The sequence below is a fragment of the Ranitomeya imitator genome, chromosome 1 (assembly GCF_032444005.1).
Source record: "Ranitomeya imitator isolate aRanImi1 chromosome 1, aRanImi1.pri, whole genome shotgun sequence".
NCBI lineage: Eukaryota > Metazoa > Chordata > Amphibia > Anura > Dendrobatidae > Ranitomeya > Ranitomeya imitator.
The window spans coordinates 162,966,312-162,981,450 of NC_091282.1; the positions used below are offsets into that span (position 1 = coordinate 162,966,312).

Sequence of the window (15,139 nt, forward strand, 5' to 3'; positions counted from 1 at the left end):
ATAGAACACTAAAAGCCATTTTAGCTTATTTAGGGTTTATATGTATAGATTTGGTATAATTGTTGGAACATGCGAAAATTATACTCTTCAATATTGAAATTGTAAAGAAGGAAAAGTCATGGAATTATGGAAATCACAGGGTGGATGGGCATGTTAATGATGTGCAATTGATGAAAAAATATAAACCACATTTTCAAACCATCTTGATTTCAATGCGCTCTCCATATAAATCCCCACACTTTCACTCCTTGGCTGCTAGCAATCAGGTAATTAATGGTTGTCTGAGGACCTTTCTGCTGCAGTGGATGCATTGGGAGATAAGTTACTGAGACGCTTCAGGCCAGGGTAGAACATACAGGCCATGCAGACTGCTCAAAATACCATGAACAATATACAGCCTGGCACTATTCTTTTGAAAAATTTCCTCTGGGACACTTTGGAGAAATGGCTGTAGCAATGCTTCCACCAACAAATTCAATGTAATGTCGAGTTGCTAGTGTAACTGGATTGAAGACTAGAGGAGTCTGGTAAGCGTTCATTACACAACCGCACATCTTAATCCCAGGAGTAGGACTAGTGTGTCATTCCCTCAGTGAATACATTTCAAAAACCTGACCGGCACATCCAAACATAGACTCAGTGTGAACAGGTGCTGAACCTAGAGTCGCCAACTCGTATACAGTTAAGTAAATAAGGCAGCACACTGCAGCGCTAGAACATACAAACTTGAAAAACGAAATTTGAACTGCATTACTGCACTAGAAATATGAAAAATGAGAGCTTTTAGCGCATAAAAATAGCCAATTTTATGTGTACCTGGTAGCCCCTTTACGGCATCTCTCTTATACCAGGTCCTACACTTGCCTACCTCGCTGAGAATAAACGTCTCCATCTGAATGGGTACATGTGAAACCTCTTCCTAGACCAAAATTCTCTCTCTCTGTGGAGGGGTATCGGACCTGCTGTAACTAAAACACCTGTGGCTAGGAGGCGGAGTGCACGATCAGAAGGCTAGAGAATACATTTCAAAAACCTGACCGGCACATCCAAACATAGACTCAGTGTGAACAGGTGCTGAACCTAGAGTCGCCAACTCGTATACAGGAGGATCAGCTGCAAAAAATGGACAAAGATAAAAAATGTTTTCGTGGGCTGCAAAGTGGCCACATTTAGAAGTGGATGTGAAACAGTGGATCATACGTCACAGGAACAATGGATATTCTGTATCGACAAAAATGATCATTTATGAAGCTAAACGTCTTGCTGCAGAGAAAGGCATTCAGGACTTCACAGGATCACCATCATGGTGCTAAAGATTTATGAAATGATTTGGCCTTGCTATGCGCATAAAAACTAAAATTGGCCATTTTTATGCGCTAAAAGCTCTCATTTTTCATATTTCTAGTGCAGTAATACAGTTCAAATTTCGTGTTTTCAAGTTTACATGTTTTAGCGCTGCAGTGTGCTGCCTTATTTACTTAACTATATAAGAGTTGGCGAGGTGTTTTAGTTACAGCAGGTCCGATACCCCTCCACAGAGAGAGAGAATTTTGGTCTAGGAAGTGGTTTCACATGTACCCATTCAGATGGAGACGTTTATTCTCAGCGAGGTAGGCAAGTGTAGGACCTGGTATAAGAGAGATGCTGTAAAGGGGCTACCAGGTACACATAAAATTGGCCATTTTTATGCGCTAAAAGCTCTCATTTTTCATATTTCTAGTGCAGTAATGCAGTTCAAATTTCGTTTTTCAAGTTTGTATGTTCTAGCGCTGCAGTGTGCTGCCTTATTTACTTAACTGTATACGAGTTGGCGACTCTAGGTTCAGCACCTGTTCACACTGAGTCTATGTTTGGATGTGCCGGTCAGGTTTTTGAGATGTATTCTCTAGCCTTCTGATCGTGCACTCCGCCTCCTAGCCACAGGTGTTTTAGGTACAGCAGGTCCGATACCCCTCCACAGAGAGAGAGAATTTTGGTCTAGGAAGAGGTTTCACATGTACCCATTCAGATGGAGACGTTTATTCTCAGCGAGGTAGGCAAGTGTAGGACCTGGTATAAGAGAGATGCTGTAAAGGGGCTACCAGGTACACATAAAATTGGCCATTTTTATGCGCTAAAAGCTCTCATTTTTCATATTTCTAGCGCATTAATGCAGTTCAAATTTCGTTTTTCAAGTTTGTATGTTCTAGCGCTGCAGTGTGCTGCCTTATTTACTTAACTGTATACGAGTTGGCAACTCTAGGTTCAGCACCTGTTCACACTGAGTCTATGTTTGGATGTGCCGGTCAGGTTTTTGAAATGTATTCTCTAGCCTTCTGATCGTGCACTCCCCCTTCTAGCCACAGGTGTTTTAGTTACAGCAGGTCCGATACCCCTCCACAGAGAGAGATAATTTTAGTCTAGGAAAAGGTTTCACATGTACCCATTCAGATGGAGACGTTTATTCTCAGCGAGGTAGGCAAGTGTAGGTCCTGGTATAAGAGAGATGCCGTAAAGGGGCTACCAGGTACACATAAAATTGGCCATTTTTATGCGCTAAAAGCTCTCATTTTTCATATTTCTAGTGCAGTAATGCAGTTCAAATTTCGTTTTTCAAGTTTGTATGTTCTACCGCTGCAGTGTGCTGCTTATTTACTTAACTGTATACGAGTTGGCGACTCTAGGTTCAGCACCTATTCACACTGAGTCTATGTTTGGATGTGCCGGTCAGGTTTTTGAAATGTATTCTCTAGCCTTCTGATCGTGCACTCCGCCTCCTAGCCACAGGTGTTTTAGTTACAGCAGGTCCGATACCCCTCCACAGAGAGAGAGAATTTTGGTCTAGGAAGAAGTTTCACATGTACCCATTCAGATGGAGATGTTTATTCTCAGCGAGGTAGGCAAGTGTAGGACCTGGTATAAGAGAGATGCCGTAAAGGGGCTACCAGGTACACATAAAATTGGCCATTTTTATGCGCTAAAAGCTCTCATTTTTTATATTTCTAGTGCAGTAATGCAGTTCAAATTTCGTTTTTCAAGTTTGTATGTTCTAGCGCTGCAGTGTGCTGCCTTATTTACTTAACTGTATAAGAGTTGGCGACTCTAGGTTCAGCACCTGTTCACACTGAGTCTATGTTTGGATGTGCCGGTCAGGTTTTTGAAATGTATTCTCTAGCCTTCTGATCGTGCACTCCGCCTCCTAGCCACAGGTGTTTTAGTTACAGCAGGTCCGATACCCCTCCACAGAGAGAGAGAATTTTGGTCTAGGAAGAGGTTTCACATGTACCCATTCAGATGGAGACGTTTATTCTCAGCGAGGTAGGCAAGTGTAGGACCTGGTATAAGAGAGATGCCGTAAAGGGGCTACCAGGTACACATAAAATTGGCCATTTTTATGCGCTAAAAGCTCTCATTTTTCATATTTCTAGTGCAGTAATGCAGTTCAAATTTCGTTTTTCAAGTTTGTATGTTCTAGCGCTGCAGTGTGCTGCCTTATTTACTTAACTGTATACGAGTTGGCGACTCTAGGTTCAGCACCTGTTCACACTGAGTCTATGTTTGGATGTGCCGGTCAGGTTTTTGAAATGTATTCTCTAGCCTTCTGATCGTGCACTCCGCCTCCTAGCCACAGGTGTTTTAGTTACAGCAGGTCCGATACCCCTCCACAGAGAGAGAGAATTTTGGTCTAGGAAGAAGTTTCACATGTACCCATTCAGATGGAGACGTTTATTCTCAGCGAGGTAGGCAAGTGTAGGACCTGGTATAAGAGAGATGCTGTAAAGAGGCTACCAGGTACACAAAAAATTGGCCATTTTTATGAGCTAAAAGCTCTCATTTTTCATATTTCTAGTGCAGTAATGCAGTTCAAATTTCGTTTTTCAAGCTTGTATGTTCTAGCGCTGCAGTGTGCTGCCTTATTTACTTAATTATTCCCTCAGTGAAGGCCTTTTCATGGCATTTCCCATTTGGTCTTATCAGATTCGATGAATAGCGCGTATCGATCCATTCTGTACTACAAGTGAAATTAGACATCACCTACCAAGTCTAAGGCATCAAGCAGTGTCTACACAAACCTTCAGATGGCATTCGCATGACATTGGGCTACAAGCCAGACATCCAGTACCAGGAGTTCACCATTGTCCTCACTCTCAAAGGTTATCATGGTGCAGAGCAAGAAAACAGGTTCAGCTGGAATGGAAGTCTATCCTTTTCAGCTATGAGTCCTGTTGTTGTCTTGGATGCAATGATAGCCAGAAGTTGATATGGAGACCATGTGGGCAACACCATTAGGCTGCATTCCCATGAACAGAAAGTAGCTGCATTCTAGTCAATCAGGTAAATCCGCATGTGTTCATTGAACCATGCGCATTTACCCCTTTCAAATATTGTTGAAATTTCTGTTGCGGAGACTGGTGTCTCAGCAAGAAAAATTGACATGCTGTGGCCCGTAAACCCGTGCCACATGTCAGTTCCTGTGGGTGATCCGCAGATGCACATAGACGCACAGTGGACATTGCTTGCAATTAGCACATCATATGTTGACAATTGCAAATGAAGATGCCAGTAGCAGATCTTGATTATTTTCTGCATTCAGCATGGCAGAACATTCCTCAGACAACTATTAATAACTTAATTGATAGCAGGCAATTTCTGCACAAGGTACTCATATTCCATATTGGTTAAATTGAGATGTTTTGAAATTTTTTTCCATACTTTGTAGATTATTAATATGTCCATTCATACTGTAATTTCTATAATTCATCCATAATCCATTTCCTTCTTTGTGTTGCAATTTCTTCTACCTCTTTTTACGTTCATTTTGTGTAATGTACAACTCGTGCTGTTTATTCTAGGGATTCGAATGCTGGATGGGGTCGTGACTGATGCCATCGAAGCAAGTTCTATTGGGTTTAATCCACAGCATGTGGACATTTACAGTGCCAGCTGGGGGCCAAATGATGATGGAAAAACTGTTGAAGGCCCTGGGAAACTCGCCCAAAAAGCCTTTGAGTATGGTATCAAACAGGTAAGATACTGAAAAAAAACATGTGCAATTAAAGACTATTAAATAGATGATCACACTATCAAAAGAAAGCATTTATATACCATTTCCTGCTTTAGGTCAGTCTCACACGTCCAGATAATTCTGGTACCGGAGAAATCGGTACCGGTGTTATCCGTGTCCGTGTGTCCATGTGCTCACGTGGCACATGTGTGGCAGCCGTGTGCCGCCCGTGTGCCTCCTGAGGACCACACGGTACGTGCAGGAGAGAAAGCGCTGTCCCCTGCGTGTGGTGCTGAAGCCGGCATTCATCCCTCCTGTCCTGCTCGGCTGAAAGCAGCGCTTGCAGGAGAGAAGGGATGAAAAATCAAGTTTTTTTTGTTAACAATAAAGTTTGGGGGTCATCTAATGCCATAGGGGTGGAGCCGCATATTCATCACTGTAATGATCGGTACCACGTGACGCTCACACAGGACAAGCTGCGGCACTGAGAGGAGGCATCGTGGGAGCTGAGTGAGTATTTCTCTGCAAGCGGGCGGGCGCACGGGGGGTGGGGACGGGTGGGAGGTGACCTCAAACTTTAATTTAAACAAAAAAAAAAAAAAAAAACTTGGTCTTTCATCCCTTCTCTCCTGCGAGCGCTGCTTTCAGCCAAGCAGGACAGAAGGGATGAATAGCGGCTTCAGCAACACACACAGGGGACAGCACTTACTGTAGCGCTGTTCCGTGTGGTCCTTAGGCAGCACACGCATGGCACAAGGACAGCATCCATGTGCGGAACGTGTTTACACGGACCCATTGACTTTAATGGGTCAGTGTGGTCTGTGCGCTCCCACGAACACTGAAATGTCTCTGTGTTTTGCAAACGGACACACAATCCGTGAAAACACGCTGACATGTGCAGAGACACATTTATTTTAATGTGTCTACATGAGTCAGTGTCTCCGGTACGTGAGGAAACAGTCACCACACGTAGCGGAGCCACTGACGTGTGAAACCGGCCTTAAGGTGTATGCCAAGATATACATATCCTTAGTAGAGGGTTCATTTAGCTCTCTGGATCGCTGTGGTGCCTTCTCTACAGCACATGACACACTGACACTCTCTTTCATGTCTGGTAGTAGAGCTCAGCCCCAGATCAGCCACGCTCACATAATGATCACCTATCCATACAGTATATATAAGAACATAGTCAGCTGATTAAAGGGAACCGGTCACCCCCAAAATCGCGGGTGAGCTAAGCCCACCGGGATCAGGGGCTTATCTACAGCATTCTGTACAAACCTTCAATACAAGAGATGGGATCATAGTCAGAATATTACTACTAATTTACATGCATATTTCCTAAAAGAACAGAAAGTATGTGTATAAAATAGCCCCAATGGCCAGTATGAAAATTAACATTTTTTTGTGTTTTACAGATTGTGATCTGAAAAACAATAAATACCCAATTTTGAAAAAAAAAGGGCTTGTTGTTTTTGTTTTGCACAATGAGTTGCTGTTTTGAATGATACCATTCACATTACCATATAATGTACTAGAAATATGAAAAAAAAAATCTAAGTATGGTGAAATTGCAAAAAAAGGAAATTTTGTGAAAAAATTTGGAAATAAAAACAAACAAACATTTTTTGGTTTATGTCACCATTTTCCAAGACCTGTAACATTTTTTGGTGCATGGACCTGTGTGAGGGCTTTTTTTGCAGGGTGAGCAGATATTTTTATTGATACTATTATAAGATATATATGATATTTTACTTCCTGTTTAATTTTTTTCAGGATTGCAGTGACATTTATGGTGTTTACTTAATTTTTATATTTTGATAGATCAAACTTTTATAGATGTGGCGATTTCACATGTAATTTTTTATTTTGTAACAATTTTATTTTTAATTGGAAAAAACGGTGTGATTTGATATTTTCTTAATATGTTTTAAAACTATTTTTTAACTTTTTATTGTATTTGCTATTCCCACCAGGGGACTTGAACCTGAGATCATCTGATCATCCATAGGGTTGAGCGAAACGGATCGTTCATTTTCAAAAGTCGCCGACTTTTGGCAAAGTCCGGTTTCATGAAACCCGACCCGATCCCTGTGTGGGGTCGGCCATGCGGTACGCGACTTTCACGCCATTTTTTCAGCCAATGAAGGAGCGTGGGCAGAGTGATGACATAGGTCTAAGGGCGTGGACGCCTATCGTCATCTTGTCGATTGTGCGCAGTAGCGATTTGCAATGTGTAACACCAGCTTTTCGAGAGAGAGAGAGAGAGAGAAGAAAAAAAATAAAAAAATTAATCAAAAATAAAAAAATAAAAAAAATTCCCATTGACTTTGCATTGGGTTTTGTATTTCGGTCGATCCCCGACTTTTCGCCATAATCGGCCGATTTCACTCGACTCGAATTTAGAGATAGTCGGGTTTCGCGAAACCCGACTCGACCCTAAAAAAGTAAAAGTCGCTCAACCCTAATCATCAATACTATATAGCAGTGTTCCCCAACTCCGGTCCTCAAGAGCCACCAACAGGTCATATTTTCAGTATTTCCTTAGTATTGAAGAGGTGATAATTGCATCACCTGTGCAATACTAAGGAAAATCCAAAAAACATGACCTGTTGGTGGCTTTTGAGGATCGGAGTTGGGGAACACTGCTATATAATATAATCAACAGTATTACTGTTTATCCTAAAAATCATGGTCTCTTTTGAAGCCCGGTGACAGGCTGGGTTTCAACAGAGAGCACTGATGGCGGATACAAGTGTCTTCAGTAGACCCCTGGCTGACATAACCTAATGGCTCCCCATGATCACATTCTGAGGGCCAATGAGCATCTAGAACAATGCACCTTGATGCTGGCATGCGGAAAAGATTGTCACAGATCGACAGCTACATTGAACAGGTTAATAGCTCTGAATACGGATATTAGGGCTCACTTACGCTAGCATATAAATCGGAATGAGTGTAATGCGAGTGGAACGCCTGCCAGGGCCATGGGGTACTCGGTGTCTGGTATTTAAGGGGATGTGTCATGATGGCGACCCGGTCCGTGGCCCTGGGCGCCCATGTAAAAAGGGATTTGAAGAAAGTTTGTGTTCATGATGCCACCTGGGGTCCACTGGGGTGATGTTATGGCAGCTAGATGGTATAACTTCCCACAGGTGAAGTAGGTCCCCAGGGCTCCCGGTTTATAGGTGAAGATGGTGAATGGTGCAGTAAGAATAAGGACACAGGTTTGCAGTCTCTTTACCTGGTTTACTGAAGCCTCAGGCCACCGCAGTCCAGGGCACCAGATCACAGGTACAGGCAGGGTCCGGCCTGCTTGGAAGCAAATCCAGAGTACCCTTTACCAGGGGGAGATGAAAGCCTTCCTCAAAGCGCGGTGGTGTTGCAGTCCCTTACTGCTTATGGCTTCTGATAACGTCCTCACAGTTCCTCTCTGTCCCCCATATAGGTTATGACAGGTGACTCAATCCTTTTTACAGGGTCTCTATCACGACCCAGGCTCTATGTGTCACTGTGCCTCCTGGTTGTAAAGGCGGACAGGTGATTTAGAATCCAGCTGTCCTGCCGGTGTCTGCTGTGCCTCCTAGAGTCCAACACGGCCTCGCTATTCCGGCTACCGGAATCTGTGCTCAGCCAGGGAGGTAGCCAAATTGCTGCAAAGCTCCCCTGGTATCTATCTCCTGTGCTCTGCTCTCCTACACACTTTCCACAAACTGTCCTTTCCTTCTGTATCTCTTTTTCCAGGAGCTGCAGCGACTCTGGCTGCACGGCCCTTTCAGTCTTTCTGACACTCTCTGTCCGACTGATCTCATCTCTGTCCTCTGACGGACTGCCTGAAAACACCCTTTCCCTCCAGAACAGAATGTATTTATAGGGGAGTTCACCCTTAATCCGGGTTCAGAGCTCCCCCTTATGGCCTGGAGTATGAACATGTGCGTATGTGATTACCTGATAAAAGAGATCTTTCATCGCTTCCAAGCGTGACATCACTCTCTTCGTGAGGAAAGCAATGCCACTGTGACGATAAAAAAGGGGCATCACACGAGAAAAAAGGGATTGCACTCGGACCAATGTTAGTCAATGATGCCGTGCAGATCTGTGTATTTTTTTCTCATCTGTACTTGACATGAAAAAAAAAAATCACGGCATACTGCAATGTCACTTCGAAATCGTTACAGTGCACAAAAAAAAAATCGAGTGCCATGTGGACCATCAGGATGGCATCCGATTTTTATGGATATATTACAATTCTGTAACACAGAAAACTGTAAATGGTCCTGTAAATGATTACCATATTTTTCGGACTAAAAGACGCACTTTTTCCCCCCCAAAAAAGGGGGGAAAATGGGTGGTGCGTCTAATAGTCGCAATGCAGGCTTACCTAGGTGGCAGAGGTCCGGTGGCAGAGGTCCGGTGGCAGAGGTCCGGTGGCAGAGGTGCGGTTGCGGGGGTGTGGCGGCAGAGGAGGCGCAGTAAGCGGGGTCCCTTTCCCCGGTATGGTGATGCAGCAGGCCCGGTATGCAGCAGAGCCGGGTGAATCCTCTTGTTATCGGTGGTGGCGGCCATTTTCCGGAGGCCGCGCGTGCACAGATGGAGCGCTCTGCTTCCCGGGGCTTCAGGAAAATGGCCACCGCAATCTCCATCTGCGCACGCGCGGCCATTTTCCTGAAGCCCCGGGAGCAGAGCGCAGCACACGGATGACTAGAGAGAAAAATTCGTACCACTTTTCTGGATGAGAATGGGACAGATTTTTTATACGCCAGTGTGAGTGAACCCTTAGAGGCAGATACCGGCTGAGTATCACAGCCAGTATCTGCAGGGTATGGGGCAGGCTCAGCTTCTGACCCACTCTAGACACTCGCTCATGACCTGACCTTTATTTACGTGGGAGATAAGCTGCCAAAGGAGGTGTCTGACAGAAAAATCTGGTCCATATAGTGGTAATCTTTCCTGAAAAAATTTTGTTGTTACCACTGCCGTGAATAAGACATCTGTAAATAAATACTGTTTCTTCCTCCGTCACTATAAAATCTGTTTAAAATGAAGCCTTTATCAGAAAATTAACTTATGCTTAAATCAAATTTTTACGTTACATGTATTAAAATAAATGCAATTTTTATAGATCACAATTTTTATTAAAACAACAGTCATCTTTAATTTTCACATTGCCACTGGGGATTTTTATATGAGGCTTCATATCATCAGAGGCAGGATTACAATGACAGATGACTGATAACACAGGACTCACCATTCACAATAGGCGATGTCACAGGTGGCTTTGCTCCTTTTCCCTTCACAATTACATGTGCACACGCTCATTCGATGCTTTAATACAAAAAGAGGGTCAGAGTCTGTTCATGTTGGCTAATGTTTGTGTTCTTTCTTGAAACAACAGAAAAATAGAGTTTAAAATAGCCCCAGTAGTCAGTGTGAACGTTGCAAGATTTTGATTTTTTATTCCTAATCCAGATTGTGATATGGAAAAAAAAGCTTTGCCCAAAAAAAAAAAATAAATAAATTTTAAGAAAGTCTGATTTAAACAAAGGTTATTTTCAAATGATAGCTTCCCTTTAAAAGGTTATTATACTGATATTTCAGTACAGAAAACTTTAGCCCTTACCTAAGATCTCTAGGGATCCTTCTGTGGGTTGTTAGTTTGCACACCTACTACATCTGTATAGTATTGTGGTCCCACTGAGTACAGAAGACAGCACACAATGGTCCTTTACAGGCTGCTGTATGGTTGTACATGTGCACCTCTATACAGAGAACTCAGGGCAACATTTTTATTGCAATTTGCCTATTGAATTTAGTTGAAAATTGAAACTGAGAAAAAAAAGGGAAATTGGGCATCTCAATAAAAACTGAGTCTGATTTTGCCTTTCAAAGAAATTTTAAATTCAATAGACTGGCGTGGTGCAGAAGAAAGGCCGTCTATAAAAGACACAATATATGGATCACAGAAAGAAATTATGGCATAAAGAAGTAGGAAAGATGAGAACAAAACGACACAAAAGAACTTTCACTAACCCAATTACAAGAACATAGTGGTGAACAGAATAGTCCTCTGAAGTGAGAAGATGCGAAAAGCACTTGGGCAGCTGGGTCATGTTGTTTAATGTAGTTCAATCAGCAAGAAAGGAATTACTAGGTCAGATCAAGCTTTGCAGTTATTCCAGCAATGAACAATGCAAGAACATGTGGTTTCTATATAGTAGATAAACGAATATTCAACCAGTGGCTGTATATCATTCCATAACTAGGCTTTCCACAACTTCTAATGAATGAATTCTACCTAAATACGTAGGGCCCGATTCATCAAGACCTGGGCTGTTCACATCAGTCTTGATGAGGAGATATACTGGAGCCAAACATTTCTGATTCATGATGAGGCGTACATCGGACGAGCTGCGTACCCTTTCTTGTATGCCTCACCACAAATCCTACTTCAGCTCCTGCTGGAGTACAATTTGTGGCATAGAAAACACTGCCGCTCGTCAACCAGCATTGGTTGCCATGCCCCACCTTCCATGAAGAAGCCAAGACGTGCAAAATTTAGGAACAGATCTAAGTTGCTACTGAGCTTTGTGAGTTTTTAAAGCTTTCATGCCAGAATTCTGAAGGGAAAGCTTTGATGCATCAGGACCATAGACTTCCCCTTGATGTATTTTTTTCAGATTTATTACATCTACTGTAGGTAGGGGTGGGAGAAAGGATACACAGGACTTTGGTCTATCATCTGTAATGATCTGGTGGTTTAGGAGCAACATGGAACGAGCTCTGAAGGACGTGGTAACTGTACTGACCGCAGTCCCTAAGCTCAATACAACACTAGAAGTAGCCGTGGAATGCTCCTAACTCTCCCTAGGCATCTCGTCACAGCCTAAGAGCTAACTACCCCTAAAGATAGAAGCAGGAAAGCTATCTTGCCTCGGAGAAAATCCCCAAAGGATAGATTAGCCCCCCACAAATAATGACTGCGAGTGGAGAGGGAAAAGACATACACAGAATGAAACCAGGATGAGCACAGGAGGCCAGTTTAGCTAAATAGATAGGACAGGATGGAATACTGTGCGGTCAGTATAAAACACTACAAAAAATCCACGCAGAGTTTACAAAAATCTCCACACCTGACTAAAGGTGTGGAGGGTAAATCTGCTTCCCAGAGCTTCCAGCAAGACAGTTAATTCATACTGATAAGCTGGACAAACAAAGAAAGCACAGAACGGATAAGTCCACAATCTATGGACAGAAAAGAGCAAGCAAAAACTTAGCTTTGCTGAACTGGTCAGGATAACAGGGAAATCCAAAGAGATGTGAATCCAACCAGGAACCATTTACAAGTGGCACTGGCTGAAGGAAAGAGCCAGGCCTAAATAGCAGAGCAGAAGAGACGATAAGTGGAGGCAGCTGATGACAGCTAACTCCAAGGAGCAGCCATACCACTTGAAACCACAAGAGGGAGCCCAAGAGCAGAACTCACAAAAGTGCCACTTACAACCACCGGAGGGAGCCCAAGAGCGGAATTCACAACAATCATCCAGGTCAGTAATCTGTGAGAGCTGTATGTGAGGCCTGTGAATCTCCTACCACTTGGCATTCCCGGCTCCTCTTTTGATTAGCCTGGGCTGGTACATCATTGTGTGTGCATCATGTTGGGCAGTATGGAGATATGCAGGCCTCCAATCAAGTGGTCATAGATTACTTACCTGGCCAATGAATCAGAGTCCTGATAATCGAATTTAACCGTGGTGACAAGATCATGGGGAATTTCTAGCTAAATATAAAATTCTATCTATAAATATAAAACACTGAGCTATCTTCTTGTAGAAAATCCAATAATGCCTTAATTAGCTTTTTCTGAGTGTTCTTGGTCTTCAATTAAACAAATGTTGAGTGACAGCTCTAGCAAAGTTGTTCACAGTTTAATTCTGTCCCTGGTGGATGTCACCCAGCCACGTATTACATGTGTTGTATGTAAAGTATATTTTCAGTAGGCAGAGTAGACTTCCCTTTTCATGCTATGCATCCGTACAGCAAGTATACGTAGAAGCCCCAATTCGTCAATTGCATTTAAATCATTTTTTTGTCTTGTTTTTCTGTTTTTCTTTGTGGACTTTGCACATAATTTAGCAAAATGGTACGTAATGTTTGGTAAATTTGGTGCAAAATTAACGATGGGGATTTTTTTTCTATTTTTCATTTTTTGCAATTTTTTAGAATAAAATGTTGCACAACCATATCAATGGGATTTAAAAGTACCTACATTAGTTTTAAACTGTCCAAATAAGTAATACGTTTTGTGCTGTACATGAGCATGGGAGAACCATTGCACACAAATTTTGCATAATTTTGAAAATTTGCAAATGATCATATTAGTTGACAAAATCAGGATAAAGAAAATCATACCAATATGTAATAATGACTGAAAAAAGATGATAAATGAGGCTCAAAAGGTTCCTGTGCATTGTATTCTGTGGTTAAAGTCCAATATTTGCATTATCAATTTTCATTACAGGTTGTACGTCCTGAATTTTCACCATAAGAAGATGATTTGTAATGGAAAAAATATGATACTCTTCAAAATAAAAATAAATCTTCAGAAATAGTAAAGTGCATTAGTGCCCAATATATTATGCATGAGACTATGCCATTCAGATATAGAACACAATACATAATTAACAAAAGTCAGAGTATAATGATGTTGCAATGTTTCTATTCATAGGGCCGAAATGGAAAAGGTTCCATCTACGTCTGGGCTTCTGGCAATGGCGGCCGTCAAGGAGATAACTGTGATTGTGACGGGTACACAGACAGCATCTACACCATCTCTATCAGCAGTGCCTCCCAACAAGGCCGGTCACCCTGGTATGCAGAGAAATGCTCATCAACATTAGCTACAGCGTACAGCAGTGGGGATTACAAAGATCAGAGAATTGTAAGTAGAAAAATATATATTTAATCATGATTCCTACTAAGAGCAAATGCATAGGAATAAATATACCGTATATACTCGAGTATAAGCCGACCCGAGTATAAGCCGACCCCCCTAATTTTGCCACAAAAAACTGGGAAAACTTATTGACTCGAGTATAAGCCTAGGGTAGAAAATGCAGCATTTACCGGTGAATTTCAAAAATAAAAATAGATGCTCCATACCGTTCATTATTGCCCCATAGATGCTCCATATACAACTGTGCTATATAGAATGCTCTGCACCGTTGATTATGGCCCCATAGATGCTCCTTATAATGCTGTGCCCCATATATGCTCTGCACCTTTATGGCCCCATAGGTGCTCCTTATAATGCTGTGCCCCATAGGTGCTCCTTATAATGCTGTGCCCCATATATGCTCTGCACCTTTATGGCCCCATAGGTGCTCCTTATAATGCTGTGCCCCATATATGCTCTGCACCTTTATGGCCCCATAGGTGCTCCTTATAATGCTGTGCCCCTTATATGCTCTGCACCTTTATGGCCCCATAGGTGCTCCTTATAATGCTGTGCCCCTTATATGCTCTGCACCTTTATGGCCCCATAGGTGCTCCTTATAATGCTGCGCCCCATATATGCTCTGCACCTTTATGGCCCCATAGGTGCTCCTTATAATGCTGCGCCCCATTTATGCTCTGCACCTTTATGGCCCCATAGGTGCTCCTTATAATGCTGTGCCCCATATATGCTCTGCACCTTTATGGCCCCATAGGTGCTCCTTATAATGCTGTGCCCCATATATGCTCTGCACCTTTATGGCCCCATAGGTGCTCCTTATAATGCTGTGCCCCATATATGCTCTGCACCTTTATGGCCCCATAGATGCTCCTTATAATGCTGTGCCCCATATATGCTCTGCACCTTTATGGCCCCATAGATGCTCCTTATAATGCTGTGCCCCTTATATGCTCTGCACCTTTATGGCCCCATAGGTGCTCCTTATAATGCTGTGCCCCTTATATGCTCTGCACCTTTATGGCCCCATAGATGCTCCTTAGAATGCTGCTGGTGCTGCCATAAAAAAAAAAAAAAATCACATACTCACCTCTCTTCTCAGGACGCCGGCGCTTTCAATAATTACCTGCTCCTCGTGCGGCTCCGTCTCCAGCACTGACGCTCAGCAGAGGGCGCGCACTGACTACGTCACAGCGCCCTCTAAC

General features: G+C 42.8%; 1 protein-coding gene across 3 annotated transcripts in view; it reads left to right on the forward strand.

Moving 5' to 3' along the window:
• PCSK1 (proprotein convertase subtilisin/kexin type 1) overlaps nt 1-15,139 on the forward strand; it is a 98,957-nt gene that overhangs the window by 66,819 nt on the left and 16,999 nt on the right. For all 3 annotated transcript variants that reach the window (XM_069752008.1, XM_069752019.1, XM_069752030.1), the window contains 2 exons: nt 4,833-5,005; nt 13,710-13,922. In XM_069752008.1, the coding sequence (XP_069608109.1) occupies nt 4,833-5,005; nt 13,710-13,922 (386 nt within the window). The remainder of the gene's footprint in view (nt 1-4,832; nt 5,006-13,709; nt 13,923-15,139) is intronic.